The 27,598-nt window shown below is 34.7% G+C and overlaps 6 protein-coding genes and 1 long non-coding RNA gene across 11 annotated transcripts; 5 read left to right on the top strand and 2 right to left on the bottom strand.

The window, feature by feature from the left end:
* The first annotated feature begins 2,165 nt into the window (after nt 1–2,165).
* LOC102606711 (UDP-glycosyltransferase 76B1-like) lies at nt 2,166–4,580 on the top strand. Its single transcript, XM_006490237.4, has 2 exons — nt 2,166–3,072; nt 3,318–4,580. The coding sequence occupies exons 1-2, from the start codon at nt 2,283–2,285 to the stop codon at nt 4,196–4,198; spliced, it is 1,671 nt and encodes a 556-aa protein (XP_006490300.3). The 5' UTR covers nt 2,166–2,282; the 3' UTR covers nt 4,199–4,580.
* Nucleotides 4,581–7,998: 3,418 nt separating this feature from the next.
* LOC102617558 (UDP-glycosyltransferase 76B1-like) lies at nt 7,999–10,331 on the top strand. Its single transcript, XM_052433453.1, has 2 exons — nt 7,999–8,752; nt 8,989–10,331. The coding sequence occupies exons 1-2, from the start codon at nt 8,248–8,250 to the stop codon at nt 9,864–9,866; spliced, it is 1,383 nt and encodes a 460-aa protein (XP_052289413.1). The 5' UTR covers nt 7,999–8,247; the 3' UTR covers nt 9,867–10,331.
* A 70-nt stretch (nt 10,332–10,401) lies between these two features.
* LOC102616376 (putative pentatricopeptide repeat-containing protein At3g15930) lies at nt 10,402–13,028 on the top strand. Its single transcript, XM_025093960.2, has one exon. The coding sequence runs from the start codon at nt 10,997–10,999 to the stop codon at nt 12,797–12,799; it is 1,803 nt and encodes a 600-aa protein (XP_024949728.2). The 5' UTR covers nt 10,402–10,996; the 3' UTR covers nt 12,800–13,028.
* Nucleotides 13,029–14,293: 1,265 nt separating this feature from the next.
* On the bottom strand, nt 14,294–27,204 carry LOC102614781 (L-idonate 5-dehydrogenase-like). Of its 3 annotated transcripts, XM_052433456.1 has the most exons (6): nt 15,851–16,054; nt 15,669–15,736; nt 15,330–15,566; nt 14,926–15,216; nt 14,651–14,838; nt 14,294–14,562 (listed from the first exon to the last, which is right to left on the bottom strand). In XM_052433456.1, exons 1-6 carry the CDS (start codon nt 15,957–15,959, stop codon nt 14,370–14,372), a joined length of 1,086 nt encoding a protein of 361 aa, XP_052289416.1. In that variant the 5' UTR covers nt 15,960–16,054; the 3' UTR covers nt 14,294–14,369. The 3 variants fall into 3 exon arrangements, with proteins under 3 accessions (XP_052289416.1, XP_052289417.1, XP_052289418.1); XM_052433457.1 differs by lacking the exons at nt 15,669–15,736; nt 15,851–16,054 and adding an exon at nt 27,117–27,204; XM_052433458.1 differs by lacking the exons at nt 15,330–15,566; nt 15,669–15,736; nt 15,851–16,054 and adding an exon at nt 26,778–27,094.
* LOC107174866 (sorbitol dehydrogenase) lies at nt 17,147–21,080 on the top strand. The gene is made up of 6 exons (XM_052433454.1): nt 17,147–17,461; nt 17,702–17,769; nt 17,926–18,162; nt 18,730–19,020; nt 19,359–19,546; nt 20,760–21,080. Exons 1-6 carry the CDS (start codon nt 17,344–17,346, stop codon nt 20,950–20,952), a joined length of 1,095 nt encoding a protein of 364 aa, XP_052289414.1. The 5' UTR covers nt 17,147–17,343; the 3' UTR covers nt 20,953–21,080.
* LOC127899727 (uncharacterized) lies at nt 18,972–23,729 on the bottom strand. Its single transcript, XR_008051674.1, has 2 exons — nt 23,572–23,729; nt 18,972–19,158 (listed from the first exon to the last, which is right to left on the bottom strand). It is a non-coding gene; the product is annotated as an uncharacterized LOC127899727 (long non-coding RNA).
* LOC102613420 (sorbitol dehydrogenase) lies at nt 21,556–26,095 on the top strand. 3 transcript variants are annotated; one of them, XM_006490241.4, is made up of 6 exons: nt 21,556–21,877; nt 22,129–22,196; nt 22,353–22,589; nt 23,135–23,425; nt 23,771–23,958; nt 24,350–24,728. In XM_006490241.4, the coding sequence occupies exons 1-6, from the start codon at nt 21,760–21,762 to the stop codon at nt 24,393–24,395; spliced, it is 948 nt and encodes a 315-aa protein (XP_006490304.1). In that variant the 5' UTR covers nt 21,556–21,759; the 3' UTR covers nt 24,396–24,728. The 3 variants fall into 3 exon arrangements, with proteins under 3 accessions (XP_006490304.1, XP_006490303.1, XP_006490305.1); XM_006490240.3 differs by lacking the exon at nt 24,350–24,728 and adding an exon at nt 25,800–26,095 and having other exon boundaries at nt 21,558–21,877; XM_006490242.4 differs by having other exon boundaries at nt 21,558–21,877; nt 24,259–24,408.
* Nucleotides 27,205–27,598: the final 394 nt, after the last annotated feature.

The following is a 27,598-nucleotide window of genomic DNA, read 5'->3' as shown; positions in this document are numbered from 1 at the left end:
GAGGTGTGCTAAAGCACCACTCTATTTATCATACATGTGGGCTTGGGCTAGCCAAGCTCAGCCGGACCACATTCGCACAAAACATATTTTGAGTGAGACTACGAGCACCCTTCCAAAATCCTTATAAACCCATCAACTAGATGCACCCATGTAAAATATACAATGATTACTTCTGATTTCTAGGCACATTCATTTTTAATTCCATAACTAACCTTTTACCATTTTTTTCCCCTCATTTTGAATAATGAAACGAGACTCTTTACACAAAATATTTCCATAATTAATTATAAATAATTATTACATATTTGATTAGTAGTCTCAAAAACAGGTGAAATAAGTTCGCATCGTTTTTTTGATTTTTATTTAACTATATTTCTTTCCTTTTATTTGTGATCAGTTTTAAATCAAAATATATAAGATTGTAAGTTTCTTAACGTCAAACGAGAAAAATAAAATTATGTATTATTTTAAATTAATGAATATTGGAATTTTACTCAAAAAATGAATATAAGGGCGTAATTAAGGATGACAAAACTTGGGTCCGTGCCAGGCGCAAATATATTTTTTTAGGCACCCGAGTCAGGATTAAAAAGCTAAGCTTCCAGATTTTTTAATCCGAGTTTATGATCAGATTTTATATTTTATAATATTATATATATACATCTTTAATTTTTTTTAATGAAATTGGACATGAAACTATGAACTTTAAATGTTTTAAATTATATATATATATAAATAAAATAGATGAGTCAAAAAATATAATTATTTAAAATAGTATATGATTTATAATTTTTTTAATAAAATTCAAGTTTCAGACTAGACATAGACTTATCAAGTGATGCTCAAGGCCATCCTGGCATCATCCCTAGATCGAATACATCGCTCGGGTTCGGTTCGAACACATGTTGGCGGATATTTTTGACACCCCTAGGTGTAATTAAATACTAGGGCTATAACTGTAATTTTGAATGAAAGGAGATTGTTCAGGACTTGTAAGTGCCAACAATTCGACTAATTTATCTGATAAAAAATAAAAAATAAATAAAAACAAAAGCAGCTAGGGCTAGAAGGATATATATATATATATTTGGCAAGTTCATGTTTGACACGTCGTTAGCAAGTCCATAAATAATCTCTTGTTAGTTAACGTCATACACAATCAAAGTGTGCCAATAGTTTTGATTGGAACACCAAAGTAGATATTATTAATAAAATTAATTAATATTTATGTAGAAAACATCATCTTATGTCTTCTAACTTAAAAAACTAAAAGTATTTCTCGGATATAGATAGTAATTTTCTCATATGAAATTTTAAACTGTGAAAAAATCTAAAAAAAATTTAAAACCATATGATTTTAAAGAATTATAAAATTAACCAAACAGTTGTGGCTCAGTTGGCAGCGCAGGCTGAGTAAGTGAGAAGAGCTCTCGGGTTCGATCCCCACTAAACACACCATTTGAGAGGGATAAAGAGCTTTAAGTCTTTAACTGTGACTACACTCCGAATCCGGATTAACCGAATCCGGATTAGTCAGGGTCTAATGCGGTTGCCGGAAATCGGGTGGTTTAAACCAAAAAAAAGAATTATAAAATTAACATTTTAAAACCGTATAATTTTAAAACTTTATCATACTTTTCCGCATTTTAAGAAAACCGCATTTTAAGAAAATGAAGAAAGGGTAGTACTTACGCACACGACGTGGGAGTATAAATAACTTCAAGTCAAGGCTGATACTATCGACGAAAAGCTCTAGAACGAGCACGACAAAATCAAATTTATTTATTTCAGAATTAGCCAGAAATCACCTGTACCATCCAAGTTTCCATAAGAAAACCGCATTTTAAGAAAATGAAGAAAGGGTAGTACTTACGCACACGACGTGGGAGTATATATAACTTCAAGTCAAGGCTGATACTATCGACGAAAAGCTCTAGAACGAGCACGACAAAATCAAATTTATTTATTTCAGAATTAGCCAGAAATCACCTGTACCATCCAAGTTTCCATAAGAAAACCGCATTTTAAGAAAATGAAGAAAGGGTAGTACTTACGCACACGACGTGGGAGTATAAATAACTTCAAGTCAAGGCTGATACTATCGACGAAAAGCTCTAGAACGAGCACGACAAAATCAAATTTGCGACTCCCAAGTTCCATCAGACCTTTACGTTTGCAACATGGTTACGTCGTTGCTTGCTTGCTTTGCTTGTGCCCTTTTTGATTCGTTAATTCGTTCCGGTTCCTTTGAAAGCTAATCTGTCTGAATTCTGCTGCATTGAATGCAAAGTCTAGAAGAGGTACGTTGGCATCACTTAACAGTAACACGCGAGCACCTCTCCAGAGTCACACTGCATACTCTAGAGTCTAGAGTAACAGTTTTTTTGGCAGCGGCTTTTGTTGGTTCCCTCGTACATTCAAGAGGATTTGGTTTTTGTTTATCTATTTATTTATTTATTTCAGAATTAGCCAGAAATCACCTGTACCATCCAAGTTTCCATATATATATAAAGCGTGGAATCGTCATAATCTCTGACACAACAGAGCAAAGCCAAAAACAAGATTCAATGGAGAACCTCGGAGAGTCTCACATGCAACAAAAGAAAGGAAGAAGATTGATACTCTTTCCGCTGCCTTTTCAAGGCCACATAAACCCAATGCTTCAGCTTGCAAACATTCTCTATTCAAAAGGCTTTTCAATCACCATAATCCACACCAAATTCAACTCCCCGAATCCCTCAAACTACCCTCACTTCACCTTCTGTTCAATCCAAGACGGCTTGTCAGAAACTGAAGCCTCTACCACGGATTTTGTGGCCCTTATTTCAGTACTGCATGTTAAGTGTGCTGCGCCATTTCAGGATTGCTTGGCCAAGTTGCTGTCAAATGCTGAGGAGAAGGAAGAAGAGCCTATTGCTTGCTTAATCACAGATGCTAGTTGGTTCTTCACTCATGATGTTGCTGAAAGCCTAAAGCTCCCCAGGATTGTGTTAAGGAGTCTCAGTGTCTCTTCCTCTCTTGTTTATGCTGCCTTACCAGTTCTAAGCCAAAAGGGTTACTTTCCCATACAAGGTGCAATTCAATAACTTCTTGCTTCTAGTGTGTTTCATTGATAATTTTTTCAGTAGGCATTGTTTGATTATTAAATATTTGCCCTCGACAGATCTTCCCTGAGGATGATTCAGATTCTTGTTACATAAAAAGTAGTTAAATAAAATCTGAAGGACACCAATTCATAATAGTAATGACTAATGATCACTGCACTTGGTATCTAAATTATCTTCTTTTTTTAATTATTTTTGTTCTTCATTGTTCAGATTCTCATGATTTGGAAGCCCCAGTGCCAGAGCTTCCGCCTCTAAGAATGAAAGACATTCCTGTCATTGAAACGCTTTATCAAGAGACACTGCATCAATTTGCAGCAGAAGCAATCAATCAGATGAAGGCTTCCTCAGGATGCATATGGAATTCAGTTCAGGAACTTGAACAAGATTCTCTTGCTAAATTTCACCGGGAGTTCCCCATTCCATCGTTCCCTATAGGCCCGTTTCACAAGTACTATCCAGCTTCTGCAAGTAGCTTATTGTCACAAGACCGAATCTGCATTTCTAGGTTAGACAAACAGGCACCAAAATCTGTAATTTATGTAAGTTTTGGAAGCATTGCTGCCATTGATGAGACCAAATTTTTGGAAGTAGCTTGGGGCCTAGCCAACAGCAAGGTGCCATTCTTGTGGGTGGTACGGCCAGGACTAGTCCGCGGAGCAGAATGGATTGAGCTATTACCACGAGGGTTCTTGGAAATGTTAGACGGAAGAGGGCATATAGTGAAATGGGCTCCCCAGCAAGAAGTGCTAGCTCATCCTGCCACCGGAGCATTTTGGACACATTGTGGCTGGAATTCGACGTTGGAAAGTATGTGTGAAGGTGTCCCCATGATATGCCAGCCTTGTCATGGTGAGCAAATGGTGATTGCAAGATATGTTAGTGATGTTTGGAAAGTTGGTTTGCATTTGGAAAGGAAGCTGGAGAGAGGGGAGGTTGAAAGGGCAATTAGAAGAGTAATGGTGGATGCCGAGGGGCGGGAAATGAGGAACAGAGCTGAGATTCTGAAGGAAAAACTGGATCTTTGTACAAAGCAAGGCAGTTCTTCATATCAATCTCTAGAAAACTTGATTAGTTACATTTTGTCATACTAGATTTTCCAATACTTACATCTATCTTTCTAATAAGGGCAGTATGAAAATTAAAACATGGCATGTCCCGGCCGTATTCAATGAGATCTTTCTGAATATTTATGTGATCAGCGTTCCCCAACCCAAGGAGTGAAACTTGAAGGACTTATCCAAAATCCGTAGCAAGGCCAAGTTTATATTGTTTAAGGGGATTTTTTTTTTTTTGCAATAATTGTGGGGTGTTGAAGAAAAAGCTGATAAGATAGTGACCTGCACTCTCTTCTAGTCTTCTTGCATTAACAGTGTCCGAAGTTTGTGCATTTGTTGGATATTTCTGATCCTTACAGGAAATCAAAAGTCGGATTTGTATTTGTGAGCTGAATAAAGACGTGAGTTGGTTTGTGTTGCTCTCGTTGTTTAATTTCCCCTTCTTCATGTGAAGGAATGCATTATATTTCATTTAGCAATTTATTAGATTATTAATTATTGTTGCTCGTTAAACTAAAGTTTCGTTCACCAATAAAATATTTAATTAACTCATTGTACGTGTGTACGGCTAATGAACAACAGTATAAGTGAGAAATTAAACAGAAAGCAGGAAGCAGAAAGATTCAATGGAGAATCAAATAGAGTCACATACGCAACAATAAGAACGGAATAAGAGTGATACTCTTCGCATAAGAGTCCATGCTTCAGCTTGCAAGCATTCTCTATTCCAGAGGCTTCTCAGCCTCTGTAATTCAATACCAGCTTCAACTCTCCAAAATCTTCAAACTACGTACCCTCTCTTCTAGTGGAGCTGTGGAGTTCCCCAAAAAAAACCCATAATTTTCTATCCGACCTTTTCCTTTGATATGATTATTAGTGGAGGAGAAAAAATGAGTCAGAAACTTTAGATTAGACATCTGCAATTCTGCATGGGTAACGTAACGTCACTCATTCAATAGTTGGGCTAAAGTTTGGATTCTTATAAGAGGGCGAGATAAGCCCATTGGGCCTATAAGCTGATAACACCGCCGAAAAGCTAACTAAAACAGGAGCAGCAAATCAAATTATTACTTCAGTTTTATGGCTGCCACATGGTTCTCTGCTTGTCTTGTCTAATGGGCAACGCCAATGCGTCGGTGCTCTGCCTTTGTGCCCCATCTAATAATATATTATGATTATGATTATTATCTAATTCATGCATATCCTTTCTAAGTGATTGGGTTGCCACTATTTTACATTACTTTTTTACATCCTTTTTTTATGCATGTATTGCTTTATGCAAGTCTAAAAGAGGTTCTATGACACAATCCATGGGTTTATCCAAACTCAAATCAAATTAAATGGTTTGGGTTGGGTAAATCATTAAAATGGGTTAGATGTGGGTTTTATGTAAAAAACCATTTCATTATGGTTTGGGTATGGTTTACCCATGGGTTATGGATAAAACCCCAACACTTAAATTTTCAAATGAAATAAATGAAAACAAAATAAATTAACACAAATAAGTGAAAGATCACCATTAAATTTTTTACGGCGTGATCAATTGTCAACAGTTAGAAAATGAAAATAACAGTAAAAATAAATTTAAATTAAATAAATATTGTTGTAAATAACATAATTTTTTTTTCTTATTTACAAAAATAATTCCTCCCACATGGAAAGATCATCATAGAAAGAGCAGGAGACTCTACTAATGATCAATAATAACTCGGCTTGGATTGGGTCCGATATGCTAGATGTCGGCTAATTTTTGGTTAATAATTGAATGTAATGCCCATATTAAGTATTAAAACAAGAAATATATATTTTGATATGAGTAAAAAAATTAATAATAAAATTTTTTCTTGTAATTATTTATTTTGTGAACATTTTCTTATAATAAATATTTTGTAATATTTTAAAATTAAATGTAAAAAGTATAGGTAAAATATTTTATTATTTATCTTATAATAAATTTTTATTTGTCAATCAAGTTTTCTTATAATAATTTTTTTTATCATTTGACTAATAATTTTCTTATATATTTATTATAAGAAAATTTTCAAAAAATAAATAAGTATAAAAAAATTTTATTATTAATTTTTTTGTTCATATCAAAACAAATATTTCTTATTTTTAATACTTTATTTTTTATTTAGTTTCTATTCATGTGATTTATTTAATTTAGAATAAATATAAATAAAAGAGTAGTTGAAAATAAGGGTAATATTGTAAACTTATATTATTAGAGGAGTTTTTGGCCATTATAAAAGCAGAAGGGGGAAAAATAATATATGTTGATTACTGTAGGGGGGAAACTGGCAATCTCCCTAAAATTAAACATATAAGTAGACAACATAACGCAAAACAACCAAAACGATAAATAAAAACAAATATTGCATAATTAAATAAATAACAAAGTGGCAAAATTTATTATTAGATTGTTAATGTCATGTTTGTGAAAGTTTATTATTAAAGTGTACGTTCTTATTTATTGAGAAATAATAATTTTTGTGATTAAACTTTATTTTGATTTTCTAATATTCTTTAATTTAAGGATTAAGTTATTGTAAAATTTATAATTTTTATCCACTATATTTTTTATATTTTAATATCAATTTAATAATTAATAACAATTAATAATTATTATAATTTTGATATAATTAAATTTTATTAAAATAAAAATTATTTTGATAATAAAATTCAAACCAAACCCAAACCAAACTCAAATGGTTTGGTTTGGTTTGGGTTAAAAATATTTGGGTTGGTTTGGGTTGGATCCAAATTTTTATGGTTTGGTTTGGGTTGACTTAAAATCCAACCCAAACCAACCCATGCCCACCCCTAGATAGGGTCATACAAACTCAAAAAAGTAAGCACCTCTTTCTTTTTATATGCATTTAATTTTTGACCTACTTGGTGTGCTAGTGTTATGGTGTAAAGACAAGATTGGATCTGTAATCTCAAAACAAAATTTAGTGGGTGATGTCATTGTGCAATATTGTCACGAGCCTTCTGGTTGATTCATAATGTCGGCATTATTTATAGAACATTATAGAATATAAAATAAATTTACGAAATTATATTTGATAGTGAACTGTTTTATGGGATCCCCTATCTTACATGCATGTAAGATACATGTCTCTCACATGAATAGTGTGTGGGTCCCACATATACACTATTCATGTGAGAGGCATGTATCTTACATGCATGTAAGATAGAGTTTGCCCTGTTTTATTGATCTTTGTGCATGAGACTCAGTTTTCTTAACACCAAGAGATTCCATTTGTCGGCTCAATAATTTATGAAGGTGAGTTTGTATATTATATAGATCATGCGAATTGCGACCGTCTCTTAAAAGGTGGCATTTGTTGGATTCCTTGTACATTTTAGGTGTTTTTGATATACTATATTTTATTATAATGTAATATAATATAAAGTTTTGTAATGTTTGGTATTATATCGTACATTATTATATATAATATTATTTATATTAAATTAATTTTTTATAATTATAAATATCTTAAAAATTTTATAGTTTATATTTATTATTTAAATTTATAAATATAAATAAAATTATTCACCAACGATCACCGTGAACCATTGCAAATTGCTTCGGGCATTCATATTTTGATAATTTTTTTTAAACTTCAATTCTAGTGCTATTAGAATCCTTGTCAGCGGATCGGATCTATACAACGAGTGAGCAAAAGCTTTGATTCTGCTATTACATATGCTATCGAGTAATTCCAATGATAAAGACTCCATTGGTACCAAAATTGATGTCAAAGAATGCTAAAATAATATTATTGGTGGTGGATTGTGGTGGTCAGCATTCGAATTTATTGTTTTATAAACTAATAATAAATAAATTAAATATATTGTAATTGATTAAATAATTCTACGTTTTAAAAGTCAGCAATATATCTTAGTCACGGTGGGATTGTATATCATTACTTTATGGGCCCAGCATTACTTTGATATTGCGGCAAAAGATGCATTAAGGCCTTCGGTTAATGTTGCTCAATGCAAATTTAATATAGAAAGCAGAGTCATTTGAATCTTTCATTAAACACAACATAGCAAGCCAAAAGAAGAAAGATTCAATGGATGTACTTGGAGATTCTCACATTCATCAAAAGAAAGGAAGAAGACTGATACTCTTCCCACTGCCTTTACAAGGCCACATAAACCCAATGCTTCAGCTTGCAAACATTCTCTATTCAAAAGGCTTTTCAATCACCATAATCCACACCAACTTCAACTCCCCGAATCCCTCAAACTACCCTCACTTCACCTTCTGTTCAATCGAAGACAGCTTGTCAGAAACTGAAGCCTCTACCGCGGATTTAGTGGCTCTTCTTTCACTACTTAATGTTCAGTGTGTTGTGCCATTTCGGAATTGCTTGGCTAAGTTGTTGTCAAATGTTGAGGAGGAGGAAAAGGAGCCTATTGCTTGCTTAATCACGGATGCTACTTGGTACTTCACTCAGGCTGTTGCTGAAAGCCTAAAGCTCTCCAGGATTGTGTTAAGGACTAATAGCGTCTCTTCATTTCTTGTTTTTTCCGCCTTTCCAGTTCTAAGCCAAAAGGGTTACTTCCCAATACGAGGTGCGATCAAATTAGTTCTTGCTACTAGTATCAGTGATAATTTTATTTGTAGGTACTGTCTGATTATCGAATCTTGCCCTGGAGAAATCTCCCCTTAGGATGATTGGAATTCTTAGTACATTTCATAATTTAGTTATTATGACAGTAATTCATTATAGTAATGAGTAATGATCAGTGCAAATGGTACTTGATATTAAAATGATCTTCTTTTACTATTTTTGTTCTTCAATGTTCAGATTCTCAATCGGAAGCACCAGTGCCAGAACTTCCACCTCTAAGAGTGAAAGACATTCCTGTAGTTGAAACCTGTTACCGAGAGACACTTCATCGATTGGTAACAGAAGCAACCAATCAGATGAAGGTCTCCTCGGGATGCATATGGAACTCACTTCAGGATCTTGAACTTGCTTCTCTAACCAAATTTCATCAGGACTTCCCCATTCCAATGTTCCCGATAGGCCCATTTCACAAGTTCTTTTCAGCTTCTTCAAGTAGCTTACTTGCACATGACCAAACCTCAATTTCCTGGTTAGATAAACAAACACCAAAATCTGTAATTTATGTAAGTTTTGGAAGCATTGCTGCAATTAACGAGACCGAATTTTTAGAAGTAGCTTGGGGCCTAGCCAACAGCAAGGTGCCATTCCTGTGGGTGGTACGGCCAGGATTAGTCCGTGGAGCAGAATGGATTGAACCATTGCCACAAGGGTTCCTAGAAACGCTAGATGGAAGAGGACATATGGTGAAATGGGCCCCGCAGCAAGAAGTGCTAGCTCATCCTGCCACTGGAGGATTTTGGACACATTGTGGCTGGAATTCGACATTGGAAAGTATATGTGAAGGTGTCCCCATGATATGCCAGCCTTGTTTTGGTGACCAAATGGTGAATGCAAGATATGTTAGTGATGTTTGGAAAGTTGGTTTGCATTTGGAAAGGAAGCTGGAGAGAGGGGAGGTTGAAAGGACAATCAGAAGAGTAATGACGGAGGCTGAGGGGCAGGAAATAAGAGTCAGAATTATGATTTTGAAGGAAAAACTCAACCTTTGTCTAATTCAAGGTGGTTCTTCATATCAATCTCTGGAAAGCTTGATTAGTTACATTTTGTCATTCTAGATTTTCCAATATTTTCACCACTCTATCTAAAAGCTGATTTAGATAGTGAGTTGTACTCTTTGGCCTTTTCTTGCATTAACAGTGTCCGAATTCTGAATTTTATATCTTTGTTGGAGTTTGTGAGCCTTGGTTGTCTTAACTGTACTTCAAAAGTTGTACTTCTAAGCTGATTTACTATCTGGGTTCATTTGTAATGCTGTTGTTGTTTAATTCCCCGTTCTTCATGGAGGAATTTAGTTGATTATAAATGTCTTGCTCATTGAAATCAAGTTTTCATTCACCAATAAAAAATTTAAAGCAGAAGCATCACAATGTTCCATTCACAGTTGATGATTAACTCATGGTGAGAAATTAAACAGAAAGCAGGAAGCAGAAAGATTCAATGGAGAACTAAAGAAAGTTGCATATACAACAAAAGAAGCAAAGACGGCTGATACTCTTCCCACTGCCATTGCAGGGTCACATAGAGACCCGTGCTTCAGCTTGCAAGCATTCTCTATTCCAGAGGCTTTTCAATCATTATATTTCAAAGCAACTTCAGTGTGAAGCGCGTGGTACAATTCGGGATTGGTTGGCTAAGTTGTTGTCAAATCTTGAGGAAGGAAATTTCACAAATTCTTCCCAGATAATTCATTGTCATGAGACGAATCCACTTCCTGGTTAGCCAAACTGCCACATGTGCATAAATTGGTAATTTGTGTAAGTTTGGAAAGCATTGGTGCAGTGTCATTCTTAGAGAGAGCTTAAGGGCTACCCAATAGCGAAGGACCATTCCTATGGGTGGTTCGACCAGATTTAGTCCGTGGAGCAGAATGGATTGACCAACTTTCATTGCTTTTGTGGCTAACCATTGATGATATATTGTCACAAGCAGAGTGTTAATCGTGACATCCTCAATTTCCATCTCTCATCCTGAAACTCTCAGATTTTACAGCAGCAGCAGCAGCATTGAGAATCTACCGATTGATTATTGGTGACGATTGGACTTAATTTCTTTGATTTATTTTTTGGTGGTGCAAGTCATTTCATTTCCCTGTTGGGGCATTTTAGGGAAAGGTGTGCAACTTTTAACGAACACTAACCCCTCTCTCAAACCAACTTCAATTCTTCCGTAACCAGCACTGCTCTTCATGAAACTCGCAAGATCCATTACCCGCCATTTGACTACCTCTTCAACGACCCAAAAACCAAAGCGAGTAAGCACGAAACCAATCTCCCTCAACTCCATTAAAGAGCTTCACGCAAATCTTATTAGAACCCACCTCCACACGGACCCATCTTCAATATCTAATGTAATCAAGTCATACGCTTTATCTCCCTCTTATTTGGACAAAGCCCATCTTGTTTTCAACCAACTTGAACGACCCACATTGTTGGTGTTTAACCATATGATCCAAGGTTTGTCACAAAGTGACCAACCAAATGAAGCCATTGACATGTACAATAATATGTATCATCAAGGATTTACTGGTGACAATTTGACCTTTATTTTTGTATTCAAGGCTTGTGCTCGTGTTAAGGATGTTTTTCATGGCCAAAAGGTTCATGCTCATATTTTGAAGCTTGGATTTGGATCGTATCTCTTTGTTTCAAATGCTTTGATTCACTTGTATGCCTCTTGTGGTCGTTTGGGGTTGGCGCGGAAACTGTTTGATATAATGACTAATAGAGATTTGGTTTCTTGGAATTCTCTAATTTGTGGTTATAGTCAGTGCAAAAGGTTTGAAGAGGTATTGGCTTTGTTTAATTCTATGCAAGAAGTTAATGTAAAGGCTGATGCGGTGACAATGGTGAAAGTTATTTTAGCTTGTAGTAGTTTGGGCAGGTGGGATATTGCGGATTCTATGGTTAAATATATTGAAGAAAACAATATTGAATTTGATGTTTACTTGGGGAACACTTTGATAGATGTGTATGGACGGCGTGGTTTGGTGGATTTGGCACAAGAGGCTTTTAATCAAATGCTTGACAAAAATATAGTTTCCTGGAATGCTTTGATCATTGGGTATGCAAAAGTTGGGCGTTTGATTGAGGCGCAGAAGCTTTTTGATGAGATGCCCAGAAGGGATGTGATTTCTTGGACTTCTTTGATCACAGGGTACTCTCGAGGTAACCAATTTGTTGAGGCGGTGAAGCTTTTTCGTGAAATGATGTTAGCTAAGGTGAAACCAGATGAAATCACTTTGGCAACCGTGCTTTCAGCATGTGCCCATATTGGGTCACTGGACATGGGAAAAGCAATTCACGACTATATAAAAAGGCATGGTACAAAATGTGATCTTTATTTGGGGAATTCGCTTATTGACATGTACTGCAAGTGTGGGGTGGTTGAGAATGCACTAGTTGTGTTTCATGAGATGGAAAAGAAGGATTCTGTTTCCTGGACTTCAATTATCTCAGGCCTTGCAGTGAATGGTTTTGCGGATTATGCACTTGAGCTATTTATGCAGATGTTGAGAGAAGGTGTTCGGCCAACTCATGGAAGCTTTGTTGGCATTTTACTAGCTTGTACTCATGCCGGATTGATAGATGAGGGATTGCAATATTTTGAAAGTATGGAAAAAGTTTATGGACTAACACCAGAGATGAAACACTACGGTTGTGTTGTTGATCTTTTGAGCCGCTCTGGCAATGTAGAGAAAGCTTATGAGTTCATGAAGGCAATGCCAATAGCCCCAGATGTTGTAGTATGGAGAATACTGCTGAGTGCTTCTAAACTTCATGGGAACTTGGTCCTAGCTGAGATTGCTACTGGCAAGCTTCTCGAATTGGATCCTTCTAACAGTGGGAATTATATTCTCTTATCTAATACTTATGCAGGTTCAGATAAATGGGGTGATGCTAATAGAGTTAGAGAATTAATGGTGGAGAGTGATGTGTATAAGCCATCTGGTTGGAGTTCCATTAATTCTATGGAACCACATGTAATCTAAAGTAAAGAGGAATCAATTGAGAGCTGCAACTAATTACAATGGACTACTGTAGATCAGTGTAGTTAGTGCCTGGGTAATATCCCTGGAGAAAGAGAAATGAGCTGTACCTGCACCTCAACCAATTTGATATTGGCTCAAAGATAATTGAGATAATTGTAATTGTAGCTCTGATCCAAAGTTGTACTCAGAATTTCCTTTTTTTTTATGACAATTTGAACGTTTAGTATCAGAGTCCTTGAGACAATAAATTATGTTTGAGGTGCTCATCTAAGCCTGAAGCTAGAGTGGTTTCAGTATTGATTAGAGCTCTAGTGATGTGCTAAATTATGTTTGAGGTGCTCATCTAAGCCTGAAGCTAGAGTGGTTTCAGTATTGATTAGAGCTCTAGTGATGTGCTAAATCAACTCTAGAATTGTATCAGGAGAAAATTCCATTGCTTGGAGTGCTATGAAAAAAAAGTTCATTACGTTTTCTCTGGGGATTATATAGCTATGATGAGCAGGAGAACTGGCCAACCGCAAGACACTGCCTTATAAGTTCGGAGGATGTGAGCTGTTCTTCAAGTAAGAATTAAGCAAAAGTATTCCAATTGCATACTTTCTTCAAAGGATACTTTTGCATGAGACATAATTGGGTGTAATTTTTGTGCATGGATGACAAAGTTCATTACATTTTCTCTGGCGCTTATATAGCTATGATGAGCAGGAGAACTGGCCAACGGCAAGACACTGTCTTATAAGTTCGGAGGATATGAGCTGTTCTTCAAGTAATAATGAAGCAAAGTATTCCAATGGCATGCTTTCTTTAAAGCATACTTTTGCACGAGACATAATTGGGTGTAAGTTTTGTGCATGGATGACAAATAGAACAGTTGAGTGACATGAAGTTTGAGGCAACTGTCCATTGCTAGGTCCTGCTTTGGAGGAGAATAACTATCTTAATTAGGTCTAGTTCAGATCAGTTTGAATGTAAATGCGAGTGAAGCTGTAGAACATCTTTGCAAGTGTATAGAGGGAGCCTTTCCTATAAGATATGCATACCGCAGCAAGTATATGATATCATAATGCTCTTGGCAGAGACCTTCGAATGTACAATTGTTTCATATGAACTGCAGAGTGAAAACTTTTACTTGGTTAAGCATCTTAAATTTATACTATTCTGCTCTTGGATGTGCGAGCCTTCTGTGTCTGTCAAAATATTTTTTTCAGAAGATCTTACAGAGAGGCTAATGATAATGTATTTATTTATTTTTTATTGGAATCAAGTTATTAAAAGTAAATAGGCAGCATATTGATGCATTCTGGAAGAAAAAATTGTTAGCAGAGTGATATGGCATATACTTTGTGCGTCTTGTATGCTCTATCTTCAGCACTTTGCTATGTGTTTTTCTCCCTAGTGCCTAGAGACTGTCAATTTTTTTTTTTCCTTTTTTTTGACAAAACTGAGGAGCTCAAGTTGGGACAGAATTGTTTCTTAATTTCTTGCAGACACGGATTCTCGTTAATCAAGATGGTATATCAACATATATACTTTGACACAACACATAATATCAGTTTTCCCCCTTCACTTTTCACAGATTAAACATAACCTTGATGGCATTTCCACCTTGAGCACTAATTTCAAAAGCATCTTCTATTTCTTTCTGTGTGAAGCCAAACCTGTGGGTTATCAATGGCTTAACATCAATCTTGCCGCTTCTCAGAAACTCAATGCAGAGTGGCCATGTGCTCCTATACCGAAATATGCCAATTACATCCACTTCCCTGTCAACCAACAAAACCCTTTATCAGAAATTTCCCAAATTTATATTTCAAACGTTGAAAAATGAGGGTGAATTATATATCTCATCACCTTGCAGCTGCCGGCGTCAGAGCAACAGTCATCTCGGTCTTGGCTAATCCTATCAGGCAAACTTTGCCTCCTGGACGAGTGGCATTCAAAGCCGTTGACATGGTTTTGTCAAACCCAACACAATCAAAGCTCACATCAATGCCTGAACCCATTGCATTTTGTATCTTCCCCACATCTGTATCAACATCCTGCCAATGTTTTTGCACAGCTTCAAAGTCTAGAAAAACTTTGGAAAGTGAAAACAGATTGATAATCATCTACATCTGACAATTAACCTCGATATCTGTTGAGACTTTAGCTGTTTCATCCGCGCCAAGATTCCTTGCAATAGATAGACGCTGAACATCAACATCAGTGATGATAATTCTGGGGGCACCAAATGCTCGAGCAGCTAACAGGGTAACAAGGCCTATCGGTCCTGATCCCATGATCATTACATTGGTTTCAGGTCCAACATTTGCACGGCGACAGGCATGGACACCAACACTTAAGGGTTCACACATTGCTCCTTCCTCCAAGCTCACATTGTCAGGTAACTTGTAACATAACTTTGCTGGATGCACAACCTAGTTGCAGGAAAAAGAAAATGTCTCCGTTATTTACAATTCTTATGTACATATACCGCATGTGAAATTAAAAAAATTCTAGTTTGGGGAGCTGAAAACATCTGATCATTGACCTTATGGGCAAGAGAGCCGTTGGTTGGAGGAGATCCAAAGAATCTCATTTCAGGGCAAAGATTATAGCTACCAGCTTTGCAGAGACTGCAGTGTCCGCAACTAATACCAGGTTCTAGAGCCACACGATCACCCACCTCAAGGGACTTAACTTCACTGCCAACTTCTTCTATGATCCCAGCACACTCATGTCCAATTACCATAGGTTTTTTCACAATAAAATTGGCACATCTCATAGTCTGATCATAAACAACATTTTGCATACAATAAGCAGTGACAGCCTTTGGCATATCATACAATCATCAAGATTTTGCATAGAGACAGACAGAAAGCTTTTTCACCTTGAAGTGATGAACATCACTTCCACATATTCCAAGAGCCTTAATTCGTACTTTCACATCTTGAGGACCTAAAAATTACACAATTTTTTTTATTTTTGGGGCATGGCACGGCATGACAAGTGATCTGATTAAATTCACAGTTGTGCGTATAGAATAACGAGAAGAAGATTAAAATATAATACCTAGGGTAGGCAAATGATATGGCTGAATTTTCAGAGTTTTGATTCCAAGCAGCCAAGCAGCCATGTTCTGATTCTTGTCTCCTTCGTCATCTCTGATTGCTTCAGCCATTTCAATGTTTCCCTTTTTTTCTTCTCCTCTTGTCTTCTTTTTACACAGTGTTATTGTGTCTCGTATTATCCTAGTTAAAATTGCCTCCTTTTTTTTTTTTTTCCTCTCTCATTTCCCTCGTGCTTGCCTAACGTACTTCTTAATTCCTTCTTAATTATTATAGTGACCTTTTTGTACGGGTATTCCCTTCCCTCCCATTATTAATTTATTTAAATTATATGAATTTTAAAATATTATTTCATATGACCATATCCATTAAAAGAAAGCCAAAAAAAAATTTAAAAATAAAAGAAAAAATATTTTAATTTTTTAATTAGTCCTCATTAAATTTATTAAAATAATCATTATAAAATATAAACTCCCATAAAATTTAAACTTTGACTTTTAAGAAATATAAAAACTTATATTTTAATTAAAAATAATGATAGCCCACCACCCAAAATATTTTTTAATCTAAAAAATATGGTTAATTCTTCCAATTTATATAATAATAGTAAAACGAACGTTTTTAATAATAAAACTCATGAAGAATCATTTTTGGAATCGGATGTGATAAGTGATAGTTTGGCTGTTTATATAGGAAATAATAAATTTAATAATATTGATAATGAGTCTATTATATAATATTTTTAAAATATAAAAATACGTAGAGACTAATTATAAATGTATTAGCAAATATTTTATATATTCAAAATTTTAATTTTTTTATATTTTACTATTATCTAATTTAGCCCCTAGTAAATTATTTTTCTAGATCCGCCACTGTATGAAATTACTCTAAAATAAAACACTAATTATAATCGTACATATAAAATAATAAATAATAAAAATATATTATAATTTTTTAATCATATAGTTATAAAAAACACTCAATTGCAAAATAATTTCATCATAACCAAACTCTTTCTTTTAACCTTTTTTAAAAGATAAAACCATTCTTTCATACCATTTTACAAAATTAGCCACCACCCACGTACATTAAGTTGATTTTGATTCCTTTGTAAAGATACAGTTATTGCACAGTTTGGATTTTGGGGTCCATAAATTCTGAAAAAAAAAAAAAACAAACAACAAACGGTTCTGAAACCGATAAATTCTCTCCACGTAAGCACGTTATCCTGTTGAAAAAAGAAACCATAATCTCTATCACAAATTTTTTAAAACTATCATTAGTAATTGGATTTTTACTTAAATAAAAATTAGTCCGATGAAAACAGAAATCAATCATCTACACGGATAAATACAAAGAACACTTGATGTTATTCCTGCGGCCGAATCAAATCATATCCCATATCCAGAATCAGAATAAATGGTAGCTTAAAATGTTGTGTACAGAGTGAAGTCTCTTCTGTGCACTTGTGTTTTTGAAGGGTAAAAAGCAAATATGGGCAAAGGAGGGATGTCACAAGGAGAAAAGAAGGATGGAGAAGAAGTTAACATGGCAGCTTGGCTTATGGGTGTCAACACCCTCAAGATTCAACCTTTTGAGCTTCCTTCTCTGGGTATTTTGATCTTTCTTTCATTTCAGTCTTGTATCTTAGAAGTGTTATGGAATTTGTTTATTGGTTGAAGATATGAACTTTTGATAGATTGATAGATATCTAAAGAGAGATCTTTGGTTGAAAAACAATAAAAACACATCTTCCAATACAGCTTATCTCATACCTCTTACAATTGAATTACAATTAATGTAATTCAAACTGATTGTTTTAACATCTTTGTTTGCTATTTGCAAACTGTAGGACCATATGATGTTTTAGTCAGGATGAAAGCCGTTGGTATTTGTGGAAGTGATGTGCATTATCTCAAGGTATTTTTGTTTATCCCTCTTCAACTTCCTTTAAATTATTATTATTATTATGGCAATTAATCTGTCAAATTGCTGAGAAATGTCAATAATGGAATATTTTCACTTTATGTTATTCAAAATAATACTTGAATGTTGAATGTTTGTGTATTTTTGCAGACCTTGAGGTGTGCCGATTTTGTTGTGAAAGAGCCTATGGTGATTGGGCACGAGTGTGCTGGGGTCATAGAGAAGGTGGGAAGCGAGGTGAAGACTTTGGTGCCCGGTGACCGTGTGGCCCTGGAACCCGGGATCAGCTGCTGGCGATGCGATCACTGCAAAGGAGGTCGATACAATTTGTGTCCAGAGATGAAATTTTTTGCAACTCCGCCCGTTCATGGTTCCCTGGCTAATCAGGTTGATTGAAAATTTACATTTTGAGCTAAGGTCTAGAGGACTATAAGATGAGAAATATGGTAGACTGACTTTAACACAGTTTATGCCCTTATAAATTTCAGTAATGATATACTTACTACGTTTTTTTTTTTTTTTTGAATTCTACTACGGTTAGTATACCATCACTACAGTACAAAAAAATTTCATTACAAGATAAAAGAAAATTCCACTGTAAGAAATTTTTTTTTCTTTCTCTTACTGATTTTGTGCTAACTTTTATACATACATTATTATTCTATAAATTTTACTGTTTGATTTTTTTTAGTGTATTAGATTATTACTACAATATGATCTATGCCCTTGTGAATTCCGTTGCATAAATAGTGGTGTCACTTTACCTGTTCTTCTAAAAACATACTGGTTACTGTCAGTTGTGTAGTTCCCATTTGATCTTCTGTCCCTCTTGTCATATATTTTTTTATCTGGCAATGATTGTTGATTCCTTTTATTTGAAATAAAATTGGCTGCTATCAAAATTGATCGGCTACTTGACACAATGACTAAGATGCATTTTCTTGTGTATAATAGGTGGTGCATCCTGCAGACCTATGTTTTAAGCTGCCGGACAATGTGAGCCTGGAGGAAGGGGCTATGTGTGAGCCCTTGAGTGTTGGTCTTCATGCCTGCCGCCGTGCCAATATCGGTCCTGAGACAAATGTGCTTATCATGGGAGCAGGGCCCATAGGACTTGTCACAATGCTAGGAGCTCGTGCTTTTGGAGCTCCTAGAATTGTCATTGTGGATGTGGATGACTATCGTTTATCTGTTGCAAAGGAACTTGGTGCAGATAATATTGTTAAAGTTTCAACAAATTTGCAGGTATATTACTGCCCATTGCCCAGCAGAAGAGTTTAGAAAAGTAAAAGACATCTCAAAATCTTCATGCTCGCAATCCTTCCCTTTCTCTTAATCATCATAACAACATGTTCTGTTCAACCAACTCTGTTGCATTAAGACCTTGTTCCAACTTCCTCAGTTCTTTTTTGTTCTCAGTACCTTTTTGTTCTCTGTTTGAAAGTTGACCACTCTAATCTGCATTATTCTTGTTATCAGAGTAGAGGTGAGCTTGAGCTTTGGTTCGTTTGAAAATTGTTCATGTGCTCCTCACGCTTGTTTTTTCTGCTTGAATAAACCGCTATGAGTTGAGTATTTTGCAGGACATAGCTGAAGAAGTGGAAAAGATACAGAAAGCCATGGGGACAGGAATAGATGTGAGCTTTGATTGTGCAGGCTTTAACAAAACCATGTCAACAGCACTGAGTGCTACTCGTGCAGGTGGTAAAGTTTGCCTCGTGGGGATGGGTCATCTTGAAATGACTGTCCCACTCACTCCGGCTGCTGCAAGGTACTTGATTTACAGTTTTCTTTTTCATTTTTTTTAATTGTTTTGGGCTACTCCGTTATTTAGTTTTAAGTTTCTAATTGGATTCAGCAAATTCACTTTAAGGTGGCGTTTATTTTTTTGTCTCAAATTTGAATAAACTTGAATTAGTTTGAATTCTTAATATAACTGAATATTTGAATCTTAATGATATATTTGTTTTCTTTTTTTGTCTGAATCGATAAAAATAAATTTAAAGTTTTTTTTTACCTGAAAAATGTAAAAACTAATATTTTTACATTTATTCCCTTACAAATTATAAATGTTAAACAAATAATAAACATCTCAAAGAATATAAAGAAAATAATATATTATCATAACATAAATCATATTCAATCGAATACAACTCTTTAATATTCTATATTATATATATTAATCAATTTTATTATAGTTTATGATGTTTTTATACGAAAAATATTTATAAAAAATTATGAAAATAAATAATGCTAGTTTGTAGAAAATAAAAAGATAAAAATAATAATAATCTACCACTATATATTATCACAAGTTATATAGAGATGGGTGATAATGCTAATTATTAAATTTTATTTAGATAAGAATGAAAATTAATTAATGAAATAGGGATATTTTGGAGAATATCTTTCAATGATTTATTAAGGCTTTTTAAATTAAGTAAAAAACTTTAAAAAATTAGCTTAATAACTTAATGAGTTAATTGATTAAAATTAAGTAAATTAAGTCAAGTCAAAAAAGCAAATGACTCGTAAGTCTCTAAAATGCAAATAAAAAAATAACACAAAAATTCGTGGGCGGGGGCATTTCATTGTTGGATTGGGAACAAATGGATTTAAGAAATGAGAGAATTAAGGATACCCAGAAAGAGCATAAAACCATAATTTTTAAGAACATGTAAAATGGTAAACAAAAGTTGTTGAATAAAAGTTGGAATGTCCTAGAATCAATGGACTTGAAAGAAGAATGTAAACAAATTCTTGTGCTTGGGTTGTATGTTATCCAATAGAACATGATGGCATGTCAAGAACAACTTTCACAAACCATCTTGTATATTGTTTCTGTTTAATGACTTTTTCTTTCCTTTTCTCGAAACATATGTTTAATGACTTCTTAAGCTGAATAACCCGTTTCAGCTTTTAATTGGACTAAAATCCATCTGAACCTTTTATCCTTAAATTTATGTACATAATTGCGAATGCAGGGAGGTGGATGTGGTGGGGGTGTTTCGCTACAAGAACACCTGGCCACTGTGTCTGGAGTTCCTTAGAAGCGGAAAGATTGATGTAAAGCCCCTTATCACGCATAGGTTTGGTTTCTCCCAGAAAGAAGTGGAAGAGGCCTTTGAAACAAGTGCTCGTGGTGGTACTGCAATCAAGGTCATGTTTAATCTGTAAAATACAACGTAAAGTAAACGTTTGGGCAAAAGATGAAATAAAATGGAATTGTCGCCGAGTAATATGAATCAAAGTGTAGCATATTACTTTATTTCTATCTATTACAAAATAAAATTCAGATTTCTCAAGTTTTTTGTTCTTTATTGTCTGCACTGTGCTATATTTTCTTTCATCCTTTTGTGTATGCTTATTTGAAAGCCAATCAATAGGTTTCCTGGTTAACAGATGATTACCCTGCAAGACATTTCAGTCACCACTTTCGTTCAGCCGTGAGTTGTGTTTGCTGTAGACAACTGCAGGCCGAACTCTTTCCTTTAACCTTCTTAACCTTTTTTAAAAGATAAAACAATTCTTTCATACCATTTTGCAAAATTAGCCACCACTCACATACATGAAGTTGATTTTGATTCCTTTATGAAGATACAATTATTGCACTGTTTCGATTTCGGGGTCCATAAATTCTGAAAAAAACAAAATTCACAAACAACAAACGGTTCTGAAACCGATAAATTCCCTCCACGTAAGCACGTTATCCCGTTGAAAAAAGAAACCATTATCTCTATCACAAATTTTTTAAAACTGTCATTAGTAATTGGATTTATCCTTAAATAAAAATGAGTCAGATGAAAACAGAAATGAGAAATCAATAATCTACACGGATAAATAAAAAGAACACTTGATGTTATGCTAAACTTGTCATTAAATATTCCTGCGACCGAATCAAATCATATCCAATATCCAGAATCAGATAGTGTACAGAGTGAAGTCTCTGCTGTGCACTTGTGTTTTGAAGGGTGAAAAGCAAATATGGGCAAAGGAGGGATGTCGCAAGGAGAAAAGGAAGATGGAGAAGAAGTTAACATGGCAGCTTGGCTTATGGGTGTCAACACCCTCAAGATTCAGCCTTTTGAGCTTCCTTCTCTGGGTATTTTGATCTTTCTTTCATTTCAGTCTTGTATCTTAGAAGTGTTATGGAATTTGTTTATTGGTTGAAGATATGAACTTTTGATAGATTGATAGATATCTAAAAAGAGATCTTTGGTTGAAAAACAATAAAAACACATCTTCCAATACAGCTTATCTCATACCTCTTACAATTGAATTACCTATCACTCACAATTAATGTAATTCAAACTGATTGTTTTAACATCTTTGTTTGTTATTTGTAAACTGTAGGACCATATGATGTTTTAGTCAGGATGAAAGCCGTTGGTATTTGTGGAAGTGATGTGCATTTTCTCAAGGTATATTTGTTAATTCCTCTTCAACTTCCCTTAAATTATTATTATTATTTTGGCAATTACTCTGTCAAATTGCTGAGAAATGTTAATAACGGAATATTTTCACTTAATGTTATTCAAAATAATACTTGAATGTTGAATGTTTGTGTATTTTTGCAGACCTTGAGGCTTGCCGATTTTGTAGTGAAAGAGCCTATGGTGATCGGGCATGAGTGTGCTGGGGTCATAGAGAAGGTGGGAAGCGAGGTGAAGACTTTGGTGCCCGGTGACCGTGTGGCCCTGGAACCAGGGATCAGCTGCTGGCGATGTGATCACTGCAAAGGAGGTCGATACAATTTGTGTCCAGAGATGAAATTTTTTGCAACTCCGCCAGTTCATGGTTCTCTGGCTAATCAGGTTGATTGAAAATTTACATTTTTAGCTAAGGTCTAGAGGACTATGAGATGAGAAATATGGTAGACTGACTTTAACACAGTTTATGCCCTTATAAATTTCAGTAATGATATACTTACTATGGTAAGTATACCATCACTACAGAACAAAAAAATTTGATTACAAGATAAAAGAAAATTCCATTGTAAGACAATTTTTTTTTTTTTTTGCTTTCTCTTACAGATTTTGTACTAATAATTATACAAACATTATTATTCTATAAATTTCACTGTTTGAGATTTTTTATTGTCTTAGATTATTACTACAATACGATCTATGCCCTTGTGAATTCTGTTGCATAAATAGTGGTGTCACTTTACCTGTTCTTCTAAAAACATACTGGTTACTGTCAATTGTGTAGTTCCCATTTGATCTTCTGTTCCCTCTTGTCATATATTTTTTATCTGGAAATGATTGTTGATTCCTTTTATTTGAAATGAAATTGACTGCTATCAAAATTGATCGGCTGCTTGACATAATGACTAAGATGCATCTCTTGTGTATAATAGGTGGTGCATCCTGCAGACCTATGTTTTAAGCTGCCGGACAATGTGAGCCTGGAGGAAGGGGCTATGTGTGAGCCCTTGAGTGTTGGTGTTCATGCTTGCCGCCGTGCCAATATCGGTCCTGAGACAAATGTGCTTATCATGGGTGCAGGGCCCATAGGACTTGTCACAATGCTAGCAGCTCGTGCTTTTGGAGCTCCTAGAATTGTCATTGTGGATGTGGATGACTATCGTTTATCTGTTGCAAAGGAAATTGGTGCAGATAATATTGTTAAAGTTTCAACAAATTTGCAGGTATATTACTGCTCATTGCCCAGCAGAAGAGTTTAGAAAAGTAAAAGACATCTCAAAATCTTCATGCTCACAATCCTTCCCTTTCTGGCTTTCTCTTAATCATCATAACAACATGTTTTGTTCAACCAACTCTGTTGCATTAAGACCTTGTTCTAACTTCCTCAGTTCATTTTTGTTCTCAGTACCTTTTGTTTTCTGTTTGAAAGTTGACAACTCTAATCTGCATTATTCTTGTTATCAGAGTAGAGGTGAGCTTGAGCTTTGGTTCGTTTGAAAATTGTTCATGTGCTCCTCACGCTTGTTTTTTCTGCTTGAATAAACCGCTATGCATCGAGTAATTTGCAGGATATAGCTGAAGAAGTGGAAAAGATACAGAAAGCCATGGGGACAGGAATAGATGTGAGCTTTGATTGTGCAGGCCTTAACAAAACCATGTCAACAGCACTGGGCGCCACTTGTGCAGGTGGTAAAGTTTGCCTCGTGGGGATGGGTCATCATGAAATGACTGTCCCACTCACTCCAGCTGCTGTAAGGTACTTGATTTACGGTTTTCTTTTCTTTTTTTTTTTCTTGTTTTGGGGTACTCCGTTATTTACTTTAGGAAAATGCTATATACCCTAGGTCAAACCCCAAAACTAATTCAAGCGATGTTGTTTGATCTTTTTTTTTTTTCATTCACCTTAAAACGACGCCGTTTTGTTTAGCTAACGTCAGCCTTAATTGCTTTCTCTTCATCTTCGTTTCAACGACAAAATCGATTTGGCTTAGACAAAACCGATTTCAAGAAACAAAACCGATTTGGCAAAACCTTTAAGCTTTGATCTTCCTTCTAGGTGATTGGATTTGGCTTAGATAAGGCAAAAAGGAAATCTTGAACAAGGTGGCTGCCAGGCGTGATGGACTGATGGTGATGCTAATGACTAGGTATGCGTTATGGTGGCTACCGGTTGTGGATCGCGAACGGCTGTGAAACGAAGGGGAAGATAAAGCAGTTGTTTTACAGAGACATGGAAGGCGAATGGCTGAGAGACGAAGAGGAAGAGAAAGCAATTTTGGGCCGACGTTGCTTTTGCCTTAACTAAGCCAAAACGACGTCATTTTAGGGAGAATGAAAGGCAAAAAAAAAAAAAAAAAAGATGAAACATCGTCGTTTGCATTAGTTTTGGAGTTTAACTCGGGGTAAATAGTAACGCTATTTACTTTAAGTTTCTAGTTAGTTTCAGCAAATTCACTTTAAGATCACTTTTTTTTTTTTTGGAAATCTGAGAAAATTTGAATTAGTGAAATGTTTTTTTTATCTGAATTGCTAAAAATAAATTTTAAATTATTTTCCAAACCTAAAAAAAATATAAAACTAATATTTTTACATTTATATCCTTACAAATTATAAATGTTAAACAAATAATAAACATATCAAAAAATATAAATAAGATAATATATTATTATAACATAAATCATATTCAGTTGAATACAACTCTTTAATATTTTATATTAAATATGTTAATCTAATTTATTATAGTTTATGATGTCTTTATATGAAAAATATTCATAAAAAAATATGAAGATAAATAATGTTAATTTGAAAAAAATAAAAAGATGAAAATAATAATAATCTACCACTATATATTATCACAAGTTATATAGAGATAAGTAATAATGCTAATTATTAAATTTTGTTCAGGAAATGATGAAAATTAATTAGTGAGATATGAATATTTTGGAGAATACCTTTTAATGGTACCATTAAAACTTTTTATATTAAGCAAAAAAGGTAAAAAAAAATTAGTTCAATAACTTAATGACTTAATAGCTGAAATTTTTCATTAAGTTGAAAAAACAAATAGATTTAATGACTTAATTGATTAAAATTAAGTCAATTAAGTCAAGTCAAAAAAGCAAACGACCACTAAGTCTCTGAAATGCCAAAAAAAAAAAAAAAACACAAAACTCGTGGGAGGGGCATTTCATTATTGGATTGGGAACAAATGGATTTAAAAAAAATGAGAGAATAAAAATTGAATACAATTACCAAAAAGATCATAAAGCCATCATTTTTAAGAAAATGTAAAATGGTAAACAAAAGTTGTTGAATAAAAGTTGGAATGTTCTAGAATCAATAGACTTGGAAGAAGAATGTAAACAAATTCTTGTGCTTGGGCTGTATGTTATCCAATAGAACACGATGGCATGTCAAGAACAACCTCCACAAACCATCTTGTATATTGTTTCTGTTTAATGACTGTTTTTCCTTTCCTTTTCTCGAAACATATGTTTAATGACTTCTTAAGCTGAATAACCCGTTTCAGCTTTTAATTGGACTAAAATCCGTCTGAACCTTTTACCCTTAAATTTATGAGCATAATTGCGAACGCAGGGAAGTGGATGTGGTGGGGGTGTTTCGCTACAAGAACACCTGGCCACTGTGTCTGGAGTTGCTTAGAAGCGGAAAGATTGATGTAAAGCCCCTTGTCACGCACAGGTTTGGTTTCTCCCAGAAAGAAGTGGAAGAGGCCTTTGAAACAAGTGCTCGTGGTGGTACTGCAATCAAGGTCATGTTTAATCTGTAAGATACAATGTACTGCAATCAAGGTCATGTTTAATCTGTACAATACAACGGCCATGTAAACGTTTGGGCAAACGATTAAATAAAATGGAATTGTCGCCGTGTAATATGAACCAAAGTTGAGCTTATTACTTTATTTCTCATCACCTTGCAGCCGCCGGCGTCAGAGCAACCGTCATCTCGCTCTTGGCTAATCCTATCAGGCAAACTTTGCCTCCTGGACAAGTGGCATTCAAAGCCGTTGACATGGTTTTGTCAAACCCAACACAATCAAAGCTCACATCAATGCCTGAACCCATTGCATTTTGTATCTTCCCCACTTCTGTATCAACGTCCTGCCAATGTTTTTGCACAGCTTCAAGGCCTAGAAAAAATTGGGAAAGTGAAAACAGAGTGATAATCTTCTATATCTGACAATTAACCTCGATATCTCTTGAGAATTTAACTGTTTTATCCGCGCAAAAATTCCTCGCAATAAATAGACGCTGAACATCAACATCAGTGATGACAATTCTGGGGGCACCAAATTCTCGAGTAGCTAACAGGGTAACAAGGCCTATCGGTCCTCATCTCAAGATCAATACATTGGTTTCAGGTCCAACGTTTGCACATTGCTCCTTCCTCCAAAGCTCACATTGTCAGGTAACTTGTAGCATAACTTTGCTGGATGCACAACCTAGTTGCAGGAAAAAGAAAATGTCTCCGTTATTTACAATTCTTATGTACATAGACCGCATGTGAAATTAAAAAATTTCTAGTTTGGGAAGCTGAAGACATCTGATCATTGACCTTATGGGCAAGAGAGCCGTTGGTTGGAGGAGATCCAAAGAATCTCATTTCAGGGCAAAGATTATAGCTACCAGCTTTGCAGAGACTGCAGTGTCCGCAACTAATACCAGGTTCTAGAGCCACACGATCACCCACCTCAAGGGACTTAACTTCACTGCCAACTGCTTCTATGATCACAGCACACTCATGTCCAATTACCATAGGTTTTTTCACAATAAAATTGGCACATCTCATAGTCTTATCATAAACAACATTTTGCATAAAATAAGCAGCGACAGCCTTTGGCATATCATACAATCATCAAGATTTTGCATAGAGACAGACGGAAAGCTTTTTCACCTTGAAGTGATGAACATCACTTCCACATAGGAATATTGTCAATCTCCCCCCTACAGTAATCAACATATATCATTTTTCCTTCTGCTGTTTTTATAATGGCCACAAACCCCCATAATAGCATAAGTTTACAATATTACCTTTATTTTCAACTACTCTTTTATTTATATTTATTAAATTAAATAAATCATATGAATAGAAACTAAATAAAACATTAAGCATTAAAAACAAGAAATATATATTTTGATATGAACAAAAAAATTAATAATAAATTTTTTTATACTTATTTATTTTGTGAAAATTTTCTTATAATAAATATATAAGAAAATTATTAGTAAAATGATAAAAAAATTATTATAAGAAAACTTGAATGACAAATAAAAATTTATTATAAGATAAATAATAAAATATTTTACCTATACTTTTTACATTTAATTTTAAAATATTATAAAATGTTTATTATAAGAAAATGTTCACAAAATAAA

The sequence above is a fragment of the Citrus sinensis genome, chromosome 9 (genome assembly GCF_022201045.2).
Source record: "Citrus sinensis cultivar Valencia sweet orange chromosome 9, DVS_A1.0, whole genome shotgun sequence".
Lineage (NCBI taxonomy): Eukaryota > Viridiplantae > Streptophyta > Magnoliopsida > Sapindales > Rutaceae > Citrus > Citrus sinensis.
The sequence above is the reverse complement of the archived record's forward strand: the minus strand, read 5'-3'. Positions and strand labels throughout refer to the sequence as shown.